The following is a 22,800-nucleotide window of genomic DNA, read 5'->3' on the forward strand; positions in this document are numbered from 1 at the left end:
TGGTTTCTTTACCTTGCCTCCATATATCATTGTGTTACAGAGAATACAATTTAATATTGATAGTGCAGTGCGGAATAAGACACCTCAACGTTTTTAACTTGTGGATGTGGCACTCGACCTCGTTAAATTCTGGGGAGAGGGCCTTGACTTCTGTTCCAGGTTTCAGCAGGTGGCAGTATGCAGTCATCGTTACTGCACCACGGACGACGAAGAAGAACCGTAAGGAAGAAGAACTGTAAGGAAGAACTGTAAGGCGGAAGCTCCTCCATGATTTCTCTCAACGTACTTGCGCTCTGTGGACTGTTGTTGTAGCGGGCAGAATCTCATTAGTCTGAAGATCAAGAAACGTGGTCTGCATTAGAGAGCTTCGTTATCATGTCATAGCTCGTAGCTACTATAGAAAATGTGCTTTCCAAAATGTGGTTCATGAATGCTTTGTTGATGCCTCTATAAAAGTTATAGGATTTCACACGCAGCTGCCCACATTTTCAGGGGATTTGTTGTTTGACCACGCACAATGCCAACTTGGCTTTTCGTTCAGCAGGTGGTCCTGTATGCAGGAAGACTGACCCGGTTAACCCGGGCCACCTTCAATCTAGGACGCCCTCCAGCTTGGCCAAGTCCAACCGTCGGCTGGCCTGTAATCCAGAAAGCAGGAAAAAAATACCAGATTGATCTGCCAGAATTACATGAGAATGACTTGGACGAACAGTTTGTCCGTGGCTTTGGACCAGGTGGACAAGCTACTAACAAAACCAGTAACTGTGTAGTCTTAAAGCATATCCCCACAGGTCTTGTCGTAAAGGTAAACCGGTTTAATTAAATTCAATAGTTGAAAAATAAATCTCGTATGAACCGTTTAATATATGCTTATTTCTTTCTTTTTACCTCAGCATACAAGCGTTCCATGGAAACATGAACTTATATTAAAATGTTCCGACATCACAGTTACTTTTATTCAATTTTTTTCCAGTGTCACCAAACCAGATCGGTGGAATTAAATAGGAAGCGTGCACGAGAAATCTTGCGTGAAAAACTTGACGTGATATACAAAGGTGAAGATAGCGAGATACTGAAAATCAAAGAAGAGTCCAGGGTAAGAAAACAAGAAAAACGCAAGAAAGTAAACGAAAATCTTGAGAAAAAAAGACGTTTCAAATCGATGTTTTCAGCGTCAAATCAAGGACAGACAACAGAATAAGCAGGCCTGAATAAGCTGGCTGTGAAGATTTCACAAACATTTTCTTCAACAACGTTTGAACTTGTATGCTGACACGCAAACGCATCTAATATCGCTCATGAGCATATCCATACAGAGGATTGAAATTGTATGTATTTACAGATACCCCTGTCCCGTTGCAACGACTTGACGTATGTGTTTATCTATGTGTTATATTAAAATGTTGCATCATGTCTGAATTTTTCATGCAAGGTTAAAAGGTAAAATAATTAAAGTTATTTCATTATTTATTTCGTACAAAGAGTTTGAGATGTAACTGAGTCAACAAATTTACATGAAAATATGTTTTATTTATTACACTAGGTAATAAATACAAAGATGCAAACAGTATTGTACCAAAATTGTTTGTCACATTCTAAAGTCCCTATGTATTTTGAAATGCCCTCAATTCAGCCACGCATTCATAGTAAACAGAAAAGGGGCATTTAAACGTAACATGCAAAGCTCCAACTTATTTTAAAACTGTTTAAGCCATAGAGAAAATACATTATTCCCAATTGGGAACATAAATAAATTCAGGAAGTTCCTGTCAAGTACAACTCTGACATGTTTCTGTCATTACATATCCGGCTACATTTTCACAGGCGTAACAAGCCTTTAGTTACACATTTTGGGGCTGTTTGTTGTTCTGGTGAAGATGAAGTAAAAAAAGAAAGCCTGTTAACTGTTGCCACCTTCTTTCCCATCCCTAGGAAACAGAATCATGGTTCTGGTGTGTACTGCCCTTCAGGACCTTGCATTTCTTTCAGTTTCTGCCAGACACTCCCGCACTAGACCCCTGGCATGGATGATGCCTTGAAAGTAGAGATAAACATAGCAAGTTTTGAATCTCCTTTAATCACAACTTTTCAGGAGAAGTGTTAGAGAGTAATAAATAGTAACTGCATTAAGTCTATACAATACAGAGACTAAGAAATTCCCTTACATGGTTGTTTAATCACTAATGTGCCTAGAATGTGCCTTCATCTTAGAGATTATTCCAAATGACCAAATCTATTGTTTCTCATACTGTAGCACAATAGTTGTTATATTCTTACCACGTTTTAGCCTCTCCATGGCGGTTTTGCTCCCAGCATAGGTTGGCCTGATTTCTTTCCCCAGCTCTTCAATAATGGCTAACAGCTCGGCATATTTGCTTTGAGGCACTTGTGTTCCACTAGTGGTCTGCAATAAACAATTGATTATTATTAAAGAAATTCACATAAAGTGCCTATCAGGTAGCCTACATTTGTTATAAGCACTGCTTTCATACATAGTGGTATTTAAATCTACACTGAATAGTCACTTTATTAGAAACACCTACCTTCAGAGTCTATACCTCATCTGTTGCCGTGGACATTTTGTGATAGCCATCCTCTAGAGTCTAATTCAGCAAAGGAGCTGTTGGCTGTATACTTTCGAGTAACAGTGACGAGTATATGAATCCTAACACTGTCATGCGTCATAAACTATTACCACCAACCCCAACCATGACACTAACACTATCAGTGCTGAAAATGGCTGTTCTGTGGCCAGTAAAGTGACCAGCAATACAGAGTAGAAATGGTGGCTGATTAACTGTTTATGGCAATGGATGGACAACTCATCAGTCTATAAATGCACTTATAATAATGGTGTGCTTATTACAAGGCCAGAGTGATGTTTGAACAGAGTTTCTATAAAATGGTGGGTTTTCAAATATAAATTCAAATATCATTATTAAGTTGGAATATTCCTGAAATCAATGGTAGGTGCAAAAAGTATTTTGGTGCTTAAATCCAAGCACCACAATTCATTTAAACTAAGAAAGGTATAAGCTTACCTGTGAAAACCCCAAAGATGGTGGACCAAAGTCATTCACAACAGATCTATAAGATTGCAGTGCTGCCAAGCTTGGAGACTGAGAATGTACAGTTGTAGCTATTTGTTGAGACAAAAGCAAACAGAATTAAATACAGTTTTTTTCTTGAACAACATGTGAAACATATTTGAATCAGCGTTATTCTGTCTTGCATCCTCGACAGTATTACGCCACATTTTCATTCTGTTTTGTCTAAGTATGAATTCCCTTAATATTCAAGGCAACATGCAATACACCAGTGTAAGCGCTGGGTGTCATCAAAGGGTCAAAGAACGTTCCTCATCCAGATCAATCATTAGCCTTTTGGGAAGACAATCATGGAGGAAGCGGAACGGGTAGAATTAAACATCTTAGTGATACGTTTCGAGTACATTTTACTACAATGAACAGTGCGAAACATACAGAGAAAGTGCGGTTTCGTTCTGTTGGCGAACTTTCGTTCTTAAACTTTACTCGGGAAAATGGAACGGAATTTATGATTGGTAGGCTAATAATGGCGGATATGAATCGGCTCGCAGGATCTGACCCCATATATGCAACTGGACAAAAACTACAGACACGGGCTTTCCCCAGGTATTCATTACAACATCGAATCTTGCATCGAAATAAATAGAAGATATACTAAAAAATATTGATCGAATTTACCATACCTTGATTCACGGAAGTTCCCGGAACGTGTTGATGGACGTTAGGTTTATAAGACATTCCCAGAGACATTATAAATTGAAGAATTAAAAACGTCCTGAAATCACTGAAGCGTCTCTGTCTCCCTCCGACACTTTTTGTTTACAGCACAGCAGCACCGGCAAATATGGCCGTCACTTTATATTGACACCCACGATGCAATAATATTACATTAGCAAATGCATGGTCAGTCGACCTGTAAAGTCACAATTCATGCAGCCGGGCGTTATTTAACAATAAATTATCAGTGTCAGAAGATTCGACAGGCTTTACTATATAGTTTCCTGTATAATAAATTATTTCTATTTTTTTCTGTGAGTATTGTAAAATACACGACTTAGTCAAACTTTTAAAAAGTAATCACTGTAACAATATATGAAAGACAACATATATGTTACATAACACAATAATGAATTTTAGGCTTTAACCACAAAAATAATAATAATAATTTGTAAAGAATGCATTAGTATATTCTAGTCTGTTGCCTATCCTAGAATTATTGAAGCCCAACTGAAGACTTACTGAAACCCAATTAATTGCATATGCATCGATGAATAAATTGTTTAATTATTACCAATCCCCTCTGTACCTTTGTAGAATATTCTAATAGGAATAAATATTTTATATTTAGATTTTATATTGTATTATATATATGTGTGTGTGTGTATATTATATATATATATATATATATATATATATATATATATATATATATATATATATATATATATATATATATATATATATATACATAGATACATAGATGGTGAGTAAAAAAGTCCCATTAAGTATTTTAAATTAGTAATAAACTATTATGTTGGGAGACTGTAGATAGCTATACAATTTGGTACTAATACAAACGTTGGGGTACTTCTCATTTTCTCATGATCAAAAATTGTTTAATGGCAGGCAAGTAATCTAAGTAATCGTAGTAGTCCAAGTAATTTGAGGCTAGACATTCCTGTATAAACTAATGCGAACATATGCATTAATATAAATTCTTCAACTCACTTCCAAACACGTTTTTTTTCTGAATTCATTGCAGCCCAGTAAAGGTCTGAGTAACATTGGCCAATCAGGATCCTCCTCCTCTTACGGCTGACCAATCACACATGGAGTAGATTTTTAAAAAACCAAAAAAAAAAACAACACACACACCTTCAATGTTCCAGCAGCAACACAAGGAAAGTTTACGTTTAATCGACCTAGTGAGCTTCCTTGGTGATATTAGACGAACTAAGTAATTAGCTAAATATATTGGTATTTGGGGAACGGTAGTCTCCTAGATCAAAGACTGTAGCTAACTGAAATGGGCAAAGGTAAGCACGAACCATCTACGATATTTAGGTTAACTAGTGACCTGGTGGGAGAACCAGACTGAACATTTATCCTCGTTCCGTTGTTATTCGTGACATTGTGTATGGGTTAAACGTGATGTGCAATCTTAACTAGTTACAACGCTTAACTAGTTGGTTAAAATGAGCTATCTTAGATTTTTTCAATTTGTTTTAAGGCAAAAAGAAAAACCTGCTGGTCGAGCGAAGCCTCGAAAGCCCCTGCAAACATAATGTGGAGAAGGAAGCCAAAGAGAACAAGAACGAGGTGAAAAAGGTAAGACTTGGGTGTCTCCCGGTAATATAGCCGAGGTACCTAGCAGTATTTTGACCAAATGCAGAGCTTTTATAATATATTAATATAACTGGCGTTAGCTACTCGAAACATTGCAAATCGCAGCTGGAGATTCACCGTGCTCATTTCCCCCTTAACTGATAGATGTGTATGTTTAGTTAAGTCTTACGGAAATCATTCATTTTTTCCAGACGGGCCAAGAACAGCAAACACTGCATTCTTTTATAAATCCAGGTAATCCTAGTTCTCCACATCGTAACAACCCCCTCTTCCCTATTCATGAAGAAAATTCACCGACATGCACCGTGAGTGAGATAAGAAAGCACGGAGAAGGTAAAGTTTTCACACAAATTATGGGTTTTTATTAGTCAAACTTGCCTGAATGCACGTTGCTCATTTTATTTGTTCACGCATGTTGCAACGATTTTTCAATTAACGACTCGATTGTACCATTAACTAATGTTTATTTCAACATACGTAACTGAGCGTTTATTTACGCAGCGTTTATCTTCTGTAAGAAGAAATATTGGCTCTGTTCGAATTGGCCTACTACATACTGTATACTACGTACTGCACGCACTTGTATACATGCTCAATCTGAAATGCTGTACTTTAACAGTAGGCACTATATTTCAGTGCAGTACGTTCTGCTCAACCATTAAGGCAGTAGGTGTCTGGGCAGTATGCTACAACCTCAGACATACTACGTCCGCCATTTTACCTATGATGTTATGACGTCATACGACTGTAGATAAATGCAACAGTTGAATCATGGGATAGGACAGTGTGCAGCAATTACATACTTCAAAATTGCTCCTGTTTTCAGTAACCCATGTATTGTAACATGCTACCCTTTGTTGCGTACTGTATAGGAGGGAAGTATGGCATTTCGGATAGAGACACAGTTTCCAGTATGCAACAAAAGCAAAACATACTACAGGGTTACGCGAACGTGTAATGTTCCACCTGTTTATTTTCTGACACCAAAGATTTGCCATTCTTCCTGAGATATCTGACTGTTTATCAGTTTTGAAAAGAAATGAGGAGAGAAGGTGGAGAATGAATGAGGAAAAGTCTTCCAGAACATCTACAGTCATAGCTTTAATTCTGGAATAGAAGTTTAATGTTGGTACAAAGCACCTACTTGGCATTCGTAGACAGCTAAGAATAGTCTAGCACACATTTAGCACTACTGGAACCCACAGGGCTAAATACCAGCAACCTACAAAATAACTGATATTAATGTTTACAGAATTTTGCAATCAATTCATTCTTGTCCAATATTGAAATTCAATGTTAATAGGGTCCATTTTGCCATCAAGTGTATGAACTCTTTCAAACTCTGAAACCAGGATAAAGGAAACAAACGTATTCCTTATGTGCTGCATATAGATGTTTTCAGTATTGGAGAAATACATGAGGATATTTTATTTGTGATAGATTCAGAACATGGGTGTGTCTAGCCCCCTACATGGAGTACCAGTACCCCTGAAAATAAGAGAAAATGCTGGCTGGCTGTTTATCTCTAATTAACTGAAATGTTAGCACCATAGGATATATGTGATTAAATATTACATAAAAACAACAACAAAGGAATTGCTTCAAAAATGTCTGATCCACTTTTTCTGATCATAATTTTGATAATTTATCCTGACAATAGCCTCTGGTAGGAAATTTAGTTAACAGGCTTTAAAGCTATAGTTAGTGGTTGCTTAGAAAACACCATTGAACTAGCCAAATGGCTTTGTAATAATTATATAAAAGTATACATACGTTTCTCTTCCCACTGGCATCCACCATGGTGGGTGTTTTTATTTTTTTTATTTTTGCTTAACATCCAGGGATGTTTTGCGTACTGGGAAAATTCATTTTGGTCACATACTGGATACTGATTTGGGTCAGTAAGCTAGTAGTATGTAGTAGGCTGTTTTGAACAGAACCATTGACACAAAGGTAATCCGTAAACATCCTAGATAATGTATATTATATGAACATGATGAACATAATTTTGTTACCCAGGTCTTGGTACTGTCAGCGCATTGTTTTTCAGAAAATATTGCTTCATTTTAAGGAAAATAACAAGTAGGGCACAATTGTCCAATGTCAATGTGTAGTCTTTGTTGTTGCTTTGCCTGATGGTTTCTTCTCTGTCTAAACAGCGAGTCTTACCATAGAGTTACGTTTGACTAAAGAAAAAAGTGATGGTCAAGCCTCATCTTTTGGACCTAATGGGACCGTTGTAGTGCTGGGAGAAGATGGACCTGCATGTGCAACCTCAAACAAATCTGAACCGAGAAATCATTCTAAACACAGAACACAGAAAAAGTATGTGTGACTTATTACTGTAAAATATGTTCACAATAACTGGACCAATGATCTCTAGATTTTGAAGAAAAAAAAAAAATCTTGTGCCATTATAAAAGGTCAGATTTTAAATGTGAGACTTTTTCTTTTGCAGAAAAGTTAAATCTACACAAAAAGTAGATGAAATTGCTGGTAGACGAAGTTGTGTAGATTACGGGAGTGGCCGAGGTCATCATCTGACCTCTAAACTAGAGCTAACCATCTCCTTTTGCATTTTGCTTATTTCCAGAGCAGAAAGCAAAAATCTACAACAAAACCGCAAGGTTACAGATTATTATCCTATTAGAAGGAGCTCCAGAAAAAGTAAGGCTGAGCTTAAGGTGAGTTGGTTCCCATGCTGCTATGAAAATTCTGGAACAGAAATGGATTTGTGATGAGATTGGCATCAAAATTATTTTGGGAAGACTGTAAAGCATGAAATGATATAATTATGGTGGCTAATCATGTCATTTTTATTGCAATTATTAAAAATGATTAATATTTAAGCACATTTAAACCAGCTGCCATTCCAATTCCATAGTTGTCAAAGTATTGAAATTCACTGATATCACATTGGCTGACAGATGCAAGTTCAACTTGTAATTTTTTTTGTCAGGATTCTTCCTGGATTTTGTAATGGCAAAATGTGTTGAAAAATTGGTCTTTGTTTTCTTCATCTATAAAATGACGTTTTGATATGATATGATATTCAGACGTACAGATTTAAGTTCTAAAGAAAATACACAAAAAACCTTAAATGTTAATAACTCGAAATGTGAGTGAACATCATCTTTAAACTTACGGAGCAGTAATAAAACACCACTTATACCATGGACATCTCACTTATGATAACAAGAAACTAATTATTATAATTTTATCTTAGAATTGTGTGTATTTTGTTTTTATCAAACATGGGCATTTTGTTATGAACAGTGTGAAGAACAACAACGCATCGATGACCTAATCACAAGCAATGTGGAAGACGGACTCAAGGTATGTCTTTGATAAGAACATCTTTTCCTTGTCGTATAAAGTTGTCCTTTTGATGGATTTGAAAAGACAATTAATTTGTCCTTTAAACAGGTTAGATATGTTGAAGGAAAAGGAAGAGGTGTTTTTGCAGACCGAGAATTTCATAAAGGCCAGTTTGTTGTTGAGTATCATGGGGATTTGCTTGAAATGGATGATGCCAAGAACAGAGAGGCACAGTACGCACAAGACCCCACAAAAGGCTGCTACATGTACTATTTCCGCTACTTGAACAACAACTACTGGTGAGTCTTGTCAGATGGAACTGCCTATGGATGTATATTCTTTACATACATAATTGTATCATTTCGACCAGGGAAAATTAAATGGTGCAGCCTAGAGCTGGGCGATATGGCCCTCCAAAAAAATCTTCGATTAATTTTTTTAAATCCGATTTACGATTTTAATGAATCTATTTTCCTCTACTAAAAAACTACAGATGATAAAGGAATGGTTAAAAAAAAGTTTTAATTTATTTTTCACTTAAATTTCCCCTTTGGGGTTAAAGTGCAACCAGAAACAAGCAAAAAACAATTGTAAACAAGTGAGAACATTCAGTAATTTTTAGAAGGCTTTCTCCAACATAGTTTAAGCACTGACACAATGCACCCTCAAACTTAAAATAAATAAATAAAACACACCCTCAAAAAATAAATAGATATAAATAATTTGGTGCCCTTTTTAATAAAATGGAAAACAAATACAATTTAACAATTGTTGCATATTGCTTACTGACAGTCACGCTGTCTACATTCTGATTAAGAACAGGGCTGCCCTCACTTTAGCCTAAATTCACTTTTCAAACCTGGAATACAAAGCAACATTAAAATTCGTCTGGTAAATGTTCCTTCCCCTGTTTTTGAGGGGTGTTTCTTTATACTACCATATATCGTTTATACCTCCACCCATAGTTGCCAGGTTCGCGGTTTTCACAAGTTTTTTTTACAAGTCAACACTAAGAATTGATCGCGATATAATACTTACAGGCCTGATAGTTTTCAGGCGCCACGCCAGAATTCCGGCGTACCGACAAGTCCGCGAGAAAAAAAAAATTTGAGGGGGGGAAAAATCCCTCAAATCATAATGATAAACCACACGTGCGCGCATGCTATCTGTTTTGAGGCCGAAATATGATCCTTACGAGGTTCCCAAGTTACAATTTTTCGTGGTTACTACACATCTCCCATTTACTGTATAAAGCCTCTTTGGACCTAAGTGGTTCTGCGTCGTAAACGGAACTTGGTGTTTGGTGTGCGCGGCGTCAGGATTAGTTAAACGCAGCTATGGATAAAGGTATTTGCCAAAAGGCTAGCTTTAGGATAGGATAACTGCGTATAGTACGTTATTTACGTACAGTATGTACGTATGTTCCGATTTACACCGAAAATCGATTTACGATGGATCAATGTCGTAACCCCGGGACCGCCTGTATTTCAGACATCAGAAGAGCTTCAGAGGTAGATACAAGATAAATTCAGTATTTTATCTTTATTTTGATTAAGTTTAATTTTTATCAGAAATATAAGAAATTGTTTTTGTTTTTGAGCCGGTACAGGTAGTCAGACGATCTGGTTCATCATGGCCGCCTTACGGCGTAAGGTGTAATACATGAACAAAAGCACAAAATGTATGTCCTAATAAACCAACACAAAATATTTATTAAATATTTTATATATAAAAACTAACTATAATCATAATACTTGTAATTCTTTTAAACTTTATTTGCATAATTTCTTTGAGTTGTTTGGTATCCTATAATTTACTAACAGTAATGAATAAATAATTAATCATGCCTGTTTTTAACATATTGTGTCTAATCTAAATCTTTAGGTTACAGCATTTTCTCAGAATATTAATAGAACTTAGTTTTTTATTTCACTATAATGATTACCTGACTTATTTATTATCAATTTATCTAAAGATTAATTATTAAATATTCTAAATATGGTACACTAACACACATTAAAAACACATCGTCCTTAACTGTAAATTCGAATTAATAGATAATATCGATTCATCGCCCAGCTCTAGTGTGGCCATAGCAGAGCAGCGTCATAAGTTTTGGCATGTATACACACTACATGCAGGGTGAATTTTAATATGCTTGTTCATCAAATGCGTAATATTGACAAGGAGAAACATTTTCAGTACTTCTGAATGGAATGGCCATCCTACTATATTTGGTCCAATGCCATTTTAATTTTTATGAACAGATTATAATAAAGTACTTTCCATTACAGTGAGTCCCCACTTAATGACTGGGTTAGAGACTGAAAAGTCTGTCGTAAAGCAGTTTTCGTCGTTAAGCATGACTTGGGTTAAGTATTAATGGCAGGCAACCTTAATGTTCCATGGTTCTTTTTACTGGATACTTATGTTGTTTTTATAATGTATTTAAATATTCTTATAATTTTTTTATAGTATTTACATACAGTATAGATATAACCTAACAACGTTCTTGTGTGTGCATACAGCGTGAGAAGGGCTGCGGTGGAGGCTGCGCTGCCTCAGCTTATCGTACACAACACCCCACTACACTCCCCAGTGCTGCCACTGCTCCTCCGCGCGAAATAAAAAAAAAAAAAAGGCAGTCATAACTCCGGTCCATCGTTAAGCGGGAACTCACTGTATTTTGCAAATGAAACAAAACAATGAAACAAAAAAGAACATGCTCTGTGATTTGCTACAGCCTCTCATTCTCAAGTCACATTTGTCTTGATTTATAAAAGTATTTATTTATTTAACAATTTATTTTTGCATCACATACTTCAACTGGTGGAGAATTCTGGTTCCTGTCTTTTCTCACATCTGCTTGACTCGGCACATGTAATCTCCATTCTTTTCTGCTTGAATATTGCTTCCATTAAAAATTATCCTACTCATACTGAAGCCTCTTAATAGTCTTGCTCCTTCTTAACTGCCTGTTCCTTCATCCCTCTACAGTCTCTGTTGTGCCTTGGCCAGTGTTGGCTGTCCCATCATTCTCCACTCTCGTGGGGATCAAGATTTCTCTAAAATTGCACCCCACTCCTATTTAAAACCAACCTCTATAAACTCCCCAGACTAAATTCTGTATGGGTGATAACAGTTGTGCATAATTTCACACTATTGTTTTAAGATCAATCCAATAAAATATATTTATCTTTCCACCTCGCTCCTTCCTTTCTAGTGTGGATGCTACTAAGGAGAGTGACCGCTTGGGACGACTGATAAACCACAGCAAAAATGGGAACTGCCAGACGAAGGTGCATAACATAAAGGATGTACCTCATCTCATCTTGGTGGCGTCCAGAGACATTAAAGTAGAAGAAGAGCTTCTTTATGACTATGGAGATCGTAGTAAAGAAGCTCTGGCTGCTCACCCCTGGCTCAAGGACTGACAACACTGGACATAGAGATGTTGTGCTTTGCATTCATGTAATTCAGAACTTTAAAATTAATGTTTGTGTGCAGATCCATGTTGAGGTCTCAGTTTTCTCACCATGTTGTCTATGTATTTGTTTCTCAACAACTGTTAAATGTATGCAATCAAAATAGTCTTTTATGAGCTATGTAGTTGATGAAAGCATTCATAAAGGGCTTTAAAGTCCGGGATGATGCTGTAAAATTGGCTAAAGCTTTATTTTGTTGAGAGCAAGTTATTTTGTTTAGAAACAAGACAGTCCATGCATAAGGTGAAAATTAGAGATTCAGGTTGGTAATACTAAACCATTGTAAAGTTACTTAAATACTCCAGTGGCACAGCTATGGTCTGTATAATTTAATACAATTTTATGCATTTGTCCATTTTCAAATTATGATCTTTTTTTTATATGCATCATAATATGAAATGTATGCACATTTTTTAGAACTGCATTTTATATGGATATGATTTTGTGGTATTTAATGCATTAATGAGCATAATGTTCAGATTTGAGAAGTCATGCTTAATACATTTTCAGACAGATTTTTAAAATATATTACCAAAATATGTGGAGCAAACTCAAAGGCTATTCCAAGAGCATGGAAACTATAAATTACCTGTACATATAGCTAGATTTTGTATTATACATAGTGCTGTATTATATGAATCACATGCTGTGCAATAAAGTAACCTGAGGTTCAAGATAAAAATACGTTATTTATTACCAATAGTCGTATGTAAAGGATTCTTGAAGCATCACAAACATGCTTGCATGCAGTCGAATATGTTCTGTACTTGTGAACATGACCACGTTTGAAGAAACCTTAAATCATTATGTGGAATACAAATGCAAAAATGAATACATGCATTCATTCTACTCGTACATCGCTTCTAGAAGAAAGTGATTTAATCATCAATATCATATGATTCTGACGTGTCCAGAAACAATGAAAAGCTTATTCATAGGGTTCCTGTACAAACCACCTCAAAAAGTGATACATATACTGAAACCAGGTCTAACATGCTAATATAATTTGTTGGCTAGGTCTGGCTCATTTGGAGATGTTCAGGGAGATATTGCACAAAGCAGGATTTCTCAGTTTAACCCGTTAAGCTCAAAGTTGAAGATTGTTCAATAGGAATGCCCCTCAACACTGGACAGCCTTGATTTTGGACTCGCTAAACTGAGAAATCCTACATTGCGGAGTGCCCAAGAGGGCATTTTTTGTAGTGCAGTGCTCAAAAATATACAAAATATATAGCACCTTATATACTAATTGTAAAATATGTCAGTAATCCATGTGTTGTTATTTGCTGTTACTGATACTTGTTTTCCACCAAAGTTAACCTGATTTTGTATTACCAAATGATAATTGCAATATACATGTTTTCCAGCATTTGTAACTAAATTTCTGAGCATTTGATCCTTAAACTCAATTGCATTCAGGAATGTGTACCTTAAACTGCTACTGCTAGAGTTCATCATTCTCTTGACTGTTCAGTGTTTATTCAGGCTATGACCACATTAGCAATGTCTTCTTCCAATTGTCCAGTGACACTCCTTCCCAAGACTGCAATCACATGAAGGCTATCATTGGCTGAAAAAAAAAGACTTCCACAAGCTCTAATGATGTAGGCACATTTGTTGTCAAGTACAGAAGAGCTAAAGCTAAGAGTCACTGAATTGGGTTAGTCAGTGTGGGTTTTGTTTCTTTATTAACTTTGTTTTCAGCGTAGGCCATCCTGTCACTGTTCTCTGGGCATCATCATATCTTGCCCTTGCCGTTATGGGTTAACCTAGAAGAAATGGAGTTTTGCCTTGTATAAGATGCAATAAAAAGTGGCCAAGTTCCAAACTCCAAATATATTCAATGAATCATTACAAACTGTTATGAGCAAAAAAGACACTTTAAAGCATAAAGGAAAATCAAGCATGCAATTAATAAAAAAGTGCTTTCTGTACATTTTATACTTTCTACTCTATACTGATAGATGTCAATATTTAGTTTCTGAACAATGAAAATGAATAATCTCTATCCCTTATGTGCAAGGTTTGATTTACAGAGGTTTGGATGTTCATTTCATAAGATTATGATAGCTTTTTAGCTTGTTAGAAAGCTGGATGTGACATTCAGTAAAGCCCGTACACGAGGATTCCTTCGAGTCCTGGTTCTCCCAAGGTTTCTTCCTAAATCCCGTCAGTTTTTCCTTGCCACTGTAACACATGGCTTGGCCATTATGTATCTGGACATACATTTGTAAAGCTGCAATTGTATGTTGTACAAAACACTTTTGGCTGTTGGGAGTGTCAGACAATGTCAGAATAAAACAGGCAGTGGACCAGGTGATAAGCAAACAGCTACATGTAGGGTAATCCAAAGAGTAACTACCGCTGTAGTTCGAGGCACACTCAGGTGCTCAGCCACAGCTCTCAATTTGGCAGTAACAACACATCAGCACCAGATAAGGCAGATGTCTGCCACTTGATTAACCTTTCACACTAATCGAGTGTAAGTTCACCATAAGGACTCGTCTACTACCCAGTGAATTAGTCTAATGAGCACTACTGGCCATGTTTAAAAAAACTCACCTGTAGCGTGTTATAGTCCTGTCCTGATTGGCTCCATGAGGGGGAAAGCTGTGGAACCCGACTGTCTGAATAAAGTGGAGGGCTGTGGAATCTGATTGGAAGGTTGATGGAATCTAATTTGACTGTAGTGGAAGACCATAAAATGAAAATGCTTTCTGCTCGGACTGCATTTTCAAAATGCATTTTGACACAGATTGTTGGTATCAATGTTATTGCAAACAGGAGAGGCGCCATTCTCCCTTTAACATTTGAATTTTGACATCTTTTTAGTGTGGTGTTGAGGCTGAAAATTATATTTCAAACAATTATTACGGAATGCATATTAAGTGAATAACATACCATATGTACCCCTCTCAGCCCAACAAATACACCATCACTGACAAAGAGAAAGAGAGATAGACAGAAAGATAGATAGATAAGTTCACTTATCTGGTATGGATAAATAAGTCATACTATGTACATCAATCAATCAAAGTTTATTTGTATAGCGCTTTTAACAACTCAAGTTGTCGCAAAGCAGCTTTACAGGATTTACAAGGTTAACAATACTATGGGTCCAGAACCCTAATGAGCAAGCCAAAGGCGACAGTGGCGAGGAAAACTCCCTATGATGGTGGGGAATAGGAAGAAACCTCGGGAGAACCAAGACTCAAAAGGGAACCCATCCTCCATTGGGCGGCCCGTTAACACACAAATACACAAGTCACACACAATTCACACAATCAGACTAGGTAAAAGGTAGAATTGAAAGTTCTGGGTTTTGATATTGTCACTGTAAATGTCTGTTGATGAATGCCAGGCTTTCATTCCGTGTCGGAGCAGTGATGCTGGTATTGTAGGCTCTGACTGCAGTGTTACTCCCCAGGTGAACCCCGGCATCAGCACATCCACCGGCAGCCAGACCATCCCCAAGGTGCCTGCAGGTGCCTGTATCCAATCGTCTTGGGTAGAGCCATGCAAGAAGATAGACAATACAGACTGAGTGGACATGAATTTAAACCACCGTTGATTTAAATGTACGTAGCTCACGTGCCAGTGATCAGCATGTGGCTCCGGCAGACTAATCTATAGCAGCATAACTAAAGGGAGGGGTTCAGAGGTGACCACAGGCATGAGGGCTCACTGAGACATTGCTTTCCAGTCAAGTCATAGTCACAAATAGAGTGATGCCAAGACACAGCTGGATGACAGCATCAACATCTCAGATCACCAGAAATCTCAACGTCTGGGGGCCCCCAAGCCCCTACACCTTACAAGGGGAATTTTAGCTGAAGGCTTGATTAAACAGGTGAGTCTTAAGTCTAGATTTAAAGATTGGAACTGTGTCAGAATCTCGGATTGGAGCTGGAAGGCTATTCCATAATTGAGGGGCTTTAAAAGAGAAAGCTCTGCCTCCGGCTGTAGTTTTACTAATTTTTGGAACTAGGAGAAATCCAGCATTTTGGGAGCGCAAAGGGCGAGATGGGTTGTAGTAATCAATGAGTTCACTCAGATATTGTGGGGCAAGACCATTTAACACCTTATAGGTTAACAGGAGAACTTTAAATTCAATGCGATATTTAATCGGCAGCCAGTGTAGTGCGGCGAGAGTGGGACTAATATGATCGAATTTCCTAGCCTTGGTTAGGACTCTAGCTGCGGCATTTTGTACAAGTTGTAGCTTCTTTATGGACTGTTTAGAGCAGGGGTACTCAACTGGCGGACCGCGGTTCTAGCCTGCGAACGCAGTCCTGTCCGGACCCAATCTCATTCCTGATTAACTGGATACGGACCAAAACAAAACCGTAACATTTATTTTATTTCAGGGCTATTGAAAAAACACTCCGTCACGAGTGTACGTTTGCCACCCCGCTCAACAACTTACGTTCGCCACCCCCACCCCCCCCGGGCTACAAGCCTGGTTGACGCTTCGCGAGCGGCGCGAGGGTCAGCGCGGCGAAAATAACGTAATCGCTACATAATCATACACCTTTATAAGGTGGAGTTCAAGCACTTGTACGTCACTTTCAAGGTCCATTTCAATATTTCCCAGCATGTTAAACATAATTAAGTTAAATATTTATACATATACTCGAAATAATTCGCTTTTTATCACATTATTTAATGGTTGTTTATTTTAAAAACGCCCAATCTTCACGTTCTGATGTTTCGTCCTGGAATTACAAGAGGCTCGTATTTGTTAACCTAATACAAAAGAACTATTCAGTCAGACAGATTTGTTGTGAAACCAAGTAGTTACAATTTCAAGCATTTTAAAGTACTTTAACCTAAATTCCAGCACTTTTCAAACCTGAAACACATAGCAACATTAAAATTGGTCAGGTAAATGTTCATTCCCCTGTTTTGAGGGGTGTTTCTACCACATATCGTTTCGGACAAAACACCCCCCCCCCCCGGACCTCAGGTCACAGGTATCTGCCAAAATTGGACCGCGGACAAATTTAGTTGAGTACGCCTGGTTTAGAGCATCCAATTAGAAGATTATTACAGTAGTCCAATCTCGAAGAGACAAAAGCATGAACTAGCTTCTCTGCATCAGCTAATGAAAGTGTCTCAGCTTGGCGATATTACATAAATGGAAAAAGGCAGCCTTAGTGACATTGCATACATGTCTGTCAAATGAGAGATCAGAATCAATAGTGACACCTAAACTTTTTGCAGTAGATTTTGGTGTTACTGAAAAACCATCTAGGGTAAGGGGAATATCAGCCCAATTGTTCTAACAGCTTTAGACCCAAGAATCAGTACCTCAGTCTTGTCAGAATTTAGTTTAAGAAAATTAGACGCCATCCAGTTTTTAATATCCTGGACGCAGTTCTCAATCTTGAGAGTTGTGGTGGTATCATCTGGATTAGCAGATATATACAACTGAGTATCATCTGCATAGCAATGGAAGCTAATACCATGCCTACAAATGATAGTGCCCAGTGGTAGCATATATAATGAGAATAATATGGGGCCCAGTACAGATCCTTGTGGGACACCATACTTTACTTTAGAATGCTCAGAGCATTCGTTATTTACTAGCACAAATTGGTAACGATCTGTCAGGTAGGACCTGAACCAGGAGAGTGCTTGACCTCTTATGCCAATGAGTGTCTCCAGTCTATTAAGTAGAATATTATGATCAATGGTGTCAAAAGCAGCACTGAGGTCTAGCAGTATGAGAAACGAAATGTGTCCATTATCAGAAGATATTAAGAGATCATGACCTTACTTGGCCGGAATCAAATGACAAGTATATAATGCGCATGCTCTCTCTTCTGCATGCAGTCTCACTACTCAAAACCCTTGACCTCCTGTCCTCTCCCCGCAGGCCTGCGGGGAACCCATGGGTATAGGTGATGCCTGCTCAAAGATGGCCACACAATATTAAATTACAAGACAGATGTTACATCCTATAATCCAATACATGTATAGTATAGGTATAAAGAGATCGATATACATACTTTAGCATGTATATTGCATACCGATCATAATACCTTTCCTTGTCTTAAGGTAGCACATTCCGGCGTTTCTCCACACTTAGGTCTCGTTCAAGTTACCTGTATATGACCTGTAGAGCTAGCGATGACACGCTGCCAGTCTCATCATCAGAGTTTATAAGAGAATGTGTGCAAAATAAACTTTGTTTATGGATGTTTGGTTGATGTATTTACACAAATGCAAAATAAAGAACAGTATTTGTGGAGTTTATCCAAGGTCCTTCTCAATGATTCCTCTGTCATCACAAACAGTCAAATATTATGTGTTCTACTTCCATATCCATTCTATTTTATTTACAAAATATGCTTACAAATCAGACAAAATTTATAAATTGTAGTGTTTAACACTTGGAAATTAGAAATCTGTTCAAAATAGATGGTAAATAGGGTATTACTTGAAATTGTTTCAAAGACAATATATTTCATATACTGAATGTGATCTAGAGAGGTGCCTCTTTAAACCAACTACATTAGCAAAAGACAAACACATCACAAATATACAGAACACTGGGCTTTTGCTCATTATTTTAGGATTAAATTAAATATTTTAGACAGTATTACACATGCAATACATTTTTCATATATTTCTGTAATGGTGAAACATCATAATTAGATAAATTAAGGTTAATTTCCTCTGGTCATCCTGTTGTGGTACCGGTATTATATTTCCTGTCACACACCTGTTAACCAAATTTCATGAACAAAACAACCATTGCAGATAGCATTCTGTAAGAATGGTCAAAACTCCCCATAAACACACTCCTAAAACTTCTCGGCAACCTTTCCAGAAGAGTTAAAGCTGTTCTAGTTGCAAAGGGTGTGCCTGTTGAATTTGCCATTTCATTAAAGCCTTCATTGCTAATTATATTCTTCACTGACATAGTTTGTATGGAGAAAAGTATAGGCCCTTAACTGCACTGTAAACATAACCAGGTCTTCAAATGCCTGGTACATGTTCTCAAACACAGACACAGGGCCATACTTCAACTCATCAGATTAAGTTGAAGGAATCTAGGAGTCTACCCTTATGATTAGAGTTAAAATTTTAGGTTTTAAGATTAATACATTTTTATACATTCAATACATACCTGAAGATTAAGGCAAATTTTCAGTTCACTGGAGCACTGACAAAAATGTACAAAAATCAACTGAACAAAAACAAGAGTTCTTGAGTATTCTGAATTAATGATTTAGAAATTTATATTATAGGAATTCCTATAATAATATAAGTAGGGAAGTTCACCTTAAATTCTTATAATACAATCATATATGGTCACAAAAAGTCAAAGATTTTGTAAAACGTGCCTTATTTCTGATTTTTACCATTAGATGATTTAAAACATATAAAACTGGCATTTCAATAGACAAAACACAGTCTCTCCTTTTGATGGTCTTTCAAAAATTTATCTCTGATATATTGTCTGAATATATCCTCTGAACTCAAAAAATCTGTCAACCACTAAAATGTTTCTTTACATTTTACATGTCTCTTTGGTTTCAGGTATTAGATGCCCATCCTAAACAATTCATTTTCTTCTGAATGAGAACCTGCAAGAGGAAGAAAGAGAAGGTTGGTATGCTGTAGTACCAACAAATGATGCCTCCTCTTCATCTGTAAATTCAGCAGTGCAGTCAATCAGCTGAATAAGGGAAAGTGTCACCTTTTACTAAAGGCTCCAAAAGCATGTTGAAAGGCAGAACTTCCACAGCAGTTTAGCTAACCAATTAAAGACTATCTAGGGTTCCTTTGGTGCACCATGTACATTCACACAAGTTACACACTGAATTTTATATTTCCCAATAGAATGTTATTTGTGTTGTACCAACAAAAGAATAATACTAGTTTATATACTTTAAAAATGGTTCACCTTTGACTCCAAGAGCTACTCATAAATAAGACAAATTAGATTGGGTACTAAATTGGGACCATCCTATGTAAATCTTTGTAAATCTCTTCTCTAAATCTATGGGTTTGTTGCAAAACATTTTTTGAACAATATACTGGACTTGTTCCTTTAGTATTTCTGAGATACGTTGATGACAATTTTGGTACTGCTACATGCACATTTGAAGAACTGTTTATTTCTTCACTTTCCAAGTTCCACCAGCTCTGGAATATGCATGGAATATAGCACATCCTGCCATGAAAAGAACTTTTCTGGAAGTTTCAGTTAAAGAAAGTCACACCACAGATTGATTTGATTTAGATCCCTCAGCTTATACAATTTACATTTTGTGAATTGACAAAACATTATCTTTCAACACTCCTTGTAACACACAATCATTAAATGTTTAAACTTTGAAAATGAATGGGTTTTCAAGCCAATGAAATAACTTACAGTTTCTGAATAGTGGTTTTCTCCTCTTTGTTTTCTTCATTCGCCTTTGTAGTGGTGGACAGACAGGGACCAGATGGAGGAGTCTCTAGGTTTACTTCTACCATGTTTGGTTCTGGCTGAGGAAGAACACCACTGCAAGGAAAGGAAAAATAACATTTTAAAGCATCCAAGAGTCTTCTAAAGGAGTCTTTTCATTTTTAAGTGCATAAATAAAATACCCCCCAAAACTTGACTTGGCACTGAATGATAAATGGCTACTTTTTGTAGAGATGTAACTCCTCTTGTGTTACAAGCAGCTGTGCTTTGAGTTGATTCCTCTCGTGTAGAACCTCTTTTAACTCCTGCAGAGTGAATCGCGGGCGATTGGGGTCTTTCAGATCTACTACCAGTTTGTCAGGCCCAACTATCTGCCACACAATAAACCAAACAAATGTCATTATTTGCAAAGAAAAGTAACTGGTAACATGGATATCAGGACAGGTTCTCAATGTTATTAGTATTCCAGCTACACCAGATGTTTCAGTATTGCTGAAACAGTGCCCTTCAGTTTGTTGCAAATGACAACAAATAAACAACATGCGAATCAATGCATTTACTTACAAAACAATCAACTTGTCTTTACTGTTATCCAGATTCTTAAGTTTAGCTAGCCACTGGTCCATTTATAGACTGAATGTGAACAGGACGTACATTGTTTAGGTTATTTAGTCAAGGAACTGATTATCAAAATGTTACGGTGTTCGAAGACACCCACTAGCGGGAAAATCATGAATTGCGTAAGATTACTGTCAGAACAGTTTTACTTCCATTTAAATAATCATACGTTAAGTGTTAATATAAGACGTCTCAATACGACGCACCCGAAATGTTGAAAACCCCAGCACGGCACATAGTCTCAGATCACAAAACACTAACTATTTGTCGCGTTAACATTCTGTAAACATTTAGTGCCTATGAACCGAACAAGCTGGTGCAAAGACAATAATTCAAAGTATCGTTATTTTTTACTTTACGTTTCAAATAGCACTTTCACATTAATAAGTCACACGTTGTGTTCATATGACTCACATTGTGAACATTTTCACTTGAACCTTCCGCAACAACTCTGTCCAGTTCACTTTTCAAGTTATCTCGCTCCATTCTGAGTTCCTCTAGCGACAGGTTATACCTGTTGACCATTATTTCAAACATTTCCAATACACGAACAATCTTGAATTGTAAATCGGACACATCGTGTCCGCCTCTGGTGATTTTTAACAAGTCTTTTCCAATCACATATGAAACATCATAAACATCTTCAACCGTCAGTTCCAGCGGGTCCTTTTCGAAAGCAAGAACGGGCAAACCATCTTGTAGATCTCCCATTTCCTTGTAGTAAAAACAAACGTTCGGTGTAAAATACGACCAATTTAAACTGCTTTTAGATATCTTAGGTAGACTAGGCTACAATCTGTAATGATCCAAGAATACTAACAAAATGCGTAATTGAAAACCTTAGCTACGAACTTTTCTCGTACCAAATGCTTTCTTAGGCCTACTAAGAGTTGAATGATGCCTTAAACAACCAATGAAAATTTCCCAAAGTGCATCCAATCGGCTTTAAGTTACCCTAGCAACAGCTAAAGCCAATGCTGTGGGCGAATTACCGAGAAGGCTGCTTGTTTTGGAGTGCAGTGACCAAGAAGAGCAAAACGATTTTACATTTTAGCAAACAAATTTACAAAGGTGCAAAAAACTAATTTACAAGATTCGAAACACTTTTAGCAGTAGGCTACCGAAACAAATGTACAAACGACAAATCGGTGGTCGAGAAGGGAAAAACAAATTTACAAGATGCAGAACACTTTTACCAGCTACCAAAACACTTTTACCTGTAGGCTACCTGTAGTTAGCAACGTAAACACTAGAATTGTAAATGTTAGCTAGCAAGCTGTCTTTAGCAGAGATGTTTCTTATTTTAATGCAATTTATTTTATCAGAAAAGGGCTGCCAAATTATGAGGCCAACTTAGCATAATAACAGGGACGAGAACATATGTAAACCCTGTGACAGAAAAAAAAATTATTTTGTGGGAGAGCAGGAAATCGGACAGATGTTATTTCAAATCCCCAGGAGGAGCCAATGCTAGATACACTGGAGCCAATACTGGAATTGATAACTCTGGAATTGATGAAAATGCTGATTAGCTCTTATTTGTTCCAGCTGAACAGCCTTGCCC

The 22,800-nt window shown here is 37.1% G+C and overlaps 4 protein-coding genes across 5 annotated transcripts; 2 read left to right on the top strand and 2 right to left on the bottom strand.

Annotated features, from left to right (window-relative positions):
• The first annotated feature begins 254 nt into the window (after positions 1-254).
• mtrfr (mitochondrial translation release factor in rescue) lies at positions 255-1,415 on the top strand. The gene is made up of 2 exons (XM_076987166.1): positions 255-805; positions 974-1,415. The coding sequence occupies exons 1-2, from the start codon at positions 518-520 to the stop codon at positions 1,199-1,201; spliced, it is 516 nt and encodes a 171-aa protein (XP_076843281.1). The 5' UTR covers positions 255-517; the 3' UTR covers positions 1,202-1,415.
• A 166-nt stretch (positions 1,416-1,581) lies between these two features.
• On the bottom strand, positions 1,582-3,929 carry LOC143487890 (cyclin-dependent kinase 2-associated protein 1-like). Its single transcript, XM_076987167.1, has 4 exons — positions 3,731-3,929; positions 3,042-3,139; positions 2,278-2,404; positions 1,582-2,034 (listed from the first exon to the last, which is right to left on the bottom strand). Exons 1-4 carry the CDS (start codon positions 3,795-3,797, stop codon positions 1,967-1,969), a joined length of 360 nt encoding a protein of 119 aa, XP_076843282.1. The 5' UTR covers positions 3,798-3,929; the 3' UTR covers positions 1,582-1,966.
• A 975-nt stretch (positions 3,930-4,904) lies between these two features.
• kmt5ab (lysine methyltransferase 5Ab) lies at positions 4,905-12,883 on the top strand. The gene is made up of 8 exons (XM_076987165.1): positions 4,905-5,083; positions 5,278-5,375; positions 5,585-5,726; positions 7,553-7,718; positions 7,987-8,077; positions 8,670-8,729; positions 8,820-9,010; positions 11,935-12,883. The coding sequence occupies exons 1-8, from the start codon at positions 5,074-5,076 to the stop codon at positions 12,143-12,145; spliced, it is 969 nt and encodes a 322-aa protein (XP_076843280.1). The 5' UTR covers positions 4,905-5,073; the 3' UTR covers positions 12,146-12,883.
• A 2,336-nt stretch (positions 12,884-15,219) lies between these two features.
• On the bottom strand, positions 15,220-22,151 carry rilpl2 (Rab interacting lysosomal protein-like 2). 2 transcript variants are annotated; one of them, XM_076987173.1, is made up of 4 exons: positions 21,651-22,151; positions 20,841-20,989; positions 20,583-20,714; positions 15,220-15,699 (listed from the first exon to the last, which is right to left on the bottom strand). In XM_076987173.1, the coding sequence occupies exons 1-4, from the start codon at positions 21,945-21,947 to the stop codon at positions 15,528-15,530; spliced, it is 750 nt and encodes a 249-aa protein (XP_076843288.1). In that variant the 5' UTR covers positions 21,948-22,151; the 3' UTR covers positions 15,220-15,527. The 2 variants fall into 2 exon arrangements, with proteins under 2 accessions (XP_076843288.1, XP_076843289.1); XM_076987174.1 differs by lacking the exon at positions 15,220-15,699 and adding an exon at positions 15,711-19,791 and having other exon boundaries at positions 21,651-22,142.
• Positions 22,152-22,800: the final 649 nt, after the last annotated feature.

This window comes from Brachyhypopomus gauderio, unplaced genomic scaffold, assembly GCF_052324685.1.
Source record: "Brachyhypopomus gauderio isolate BG-103 unplaced genomic scaffold, BGAUD_0.2 sc51, whole genome shotgun sequence".
Classification (NCBI taxonomy): Eukaryota; Metazoa; Chordata; class Actinopteri; order Gymnotiformes; family Hypopomidae; genus Brachyhypopomus; species Brachyhypopomus gauderio.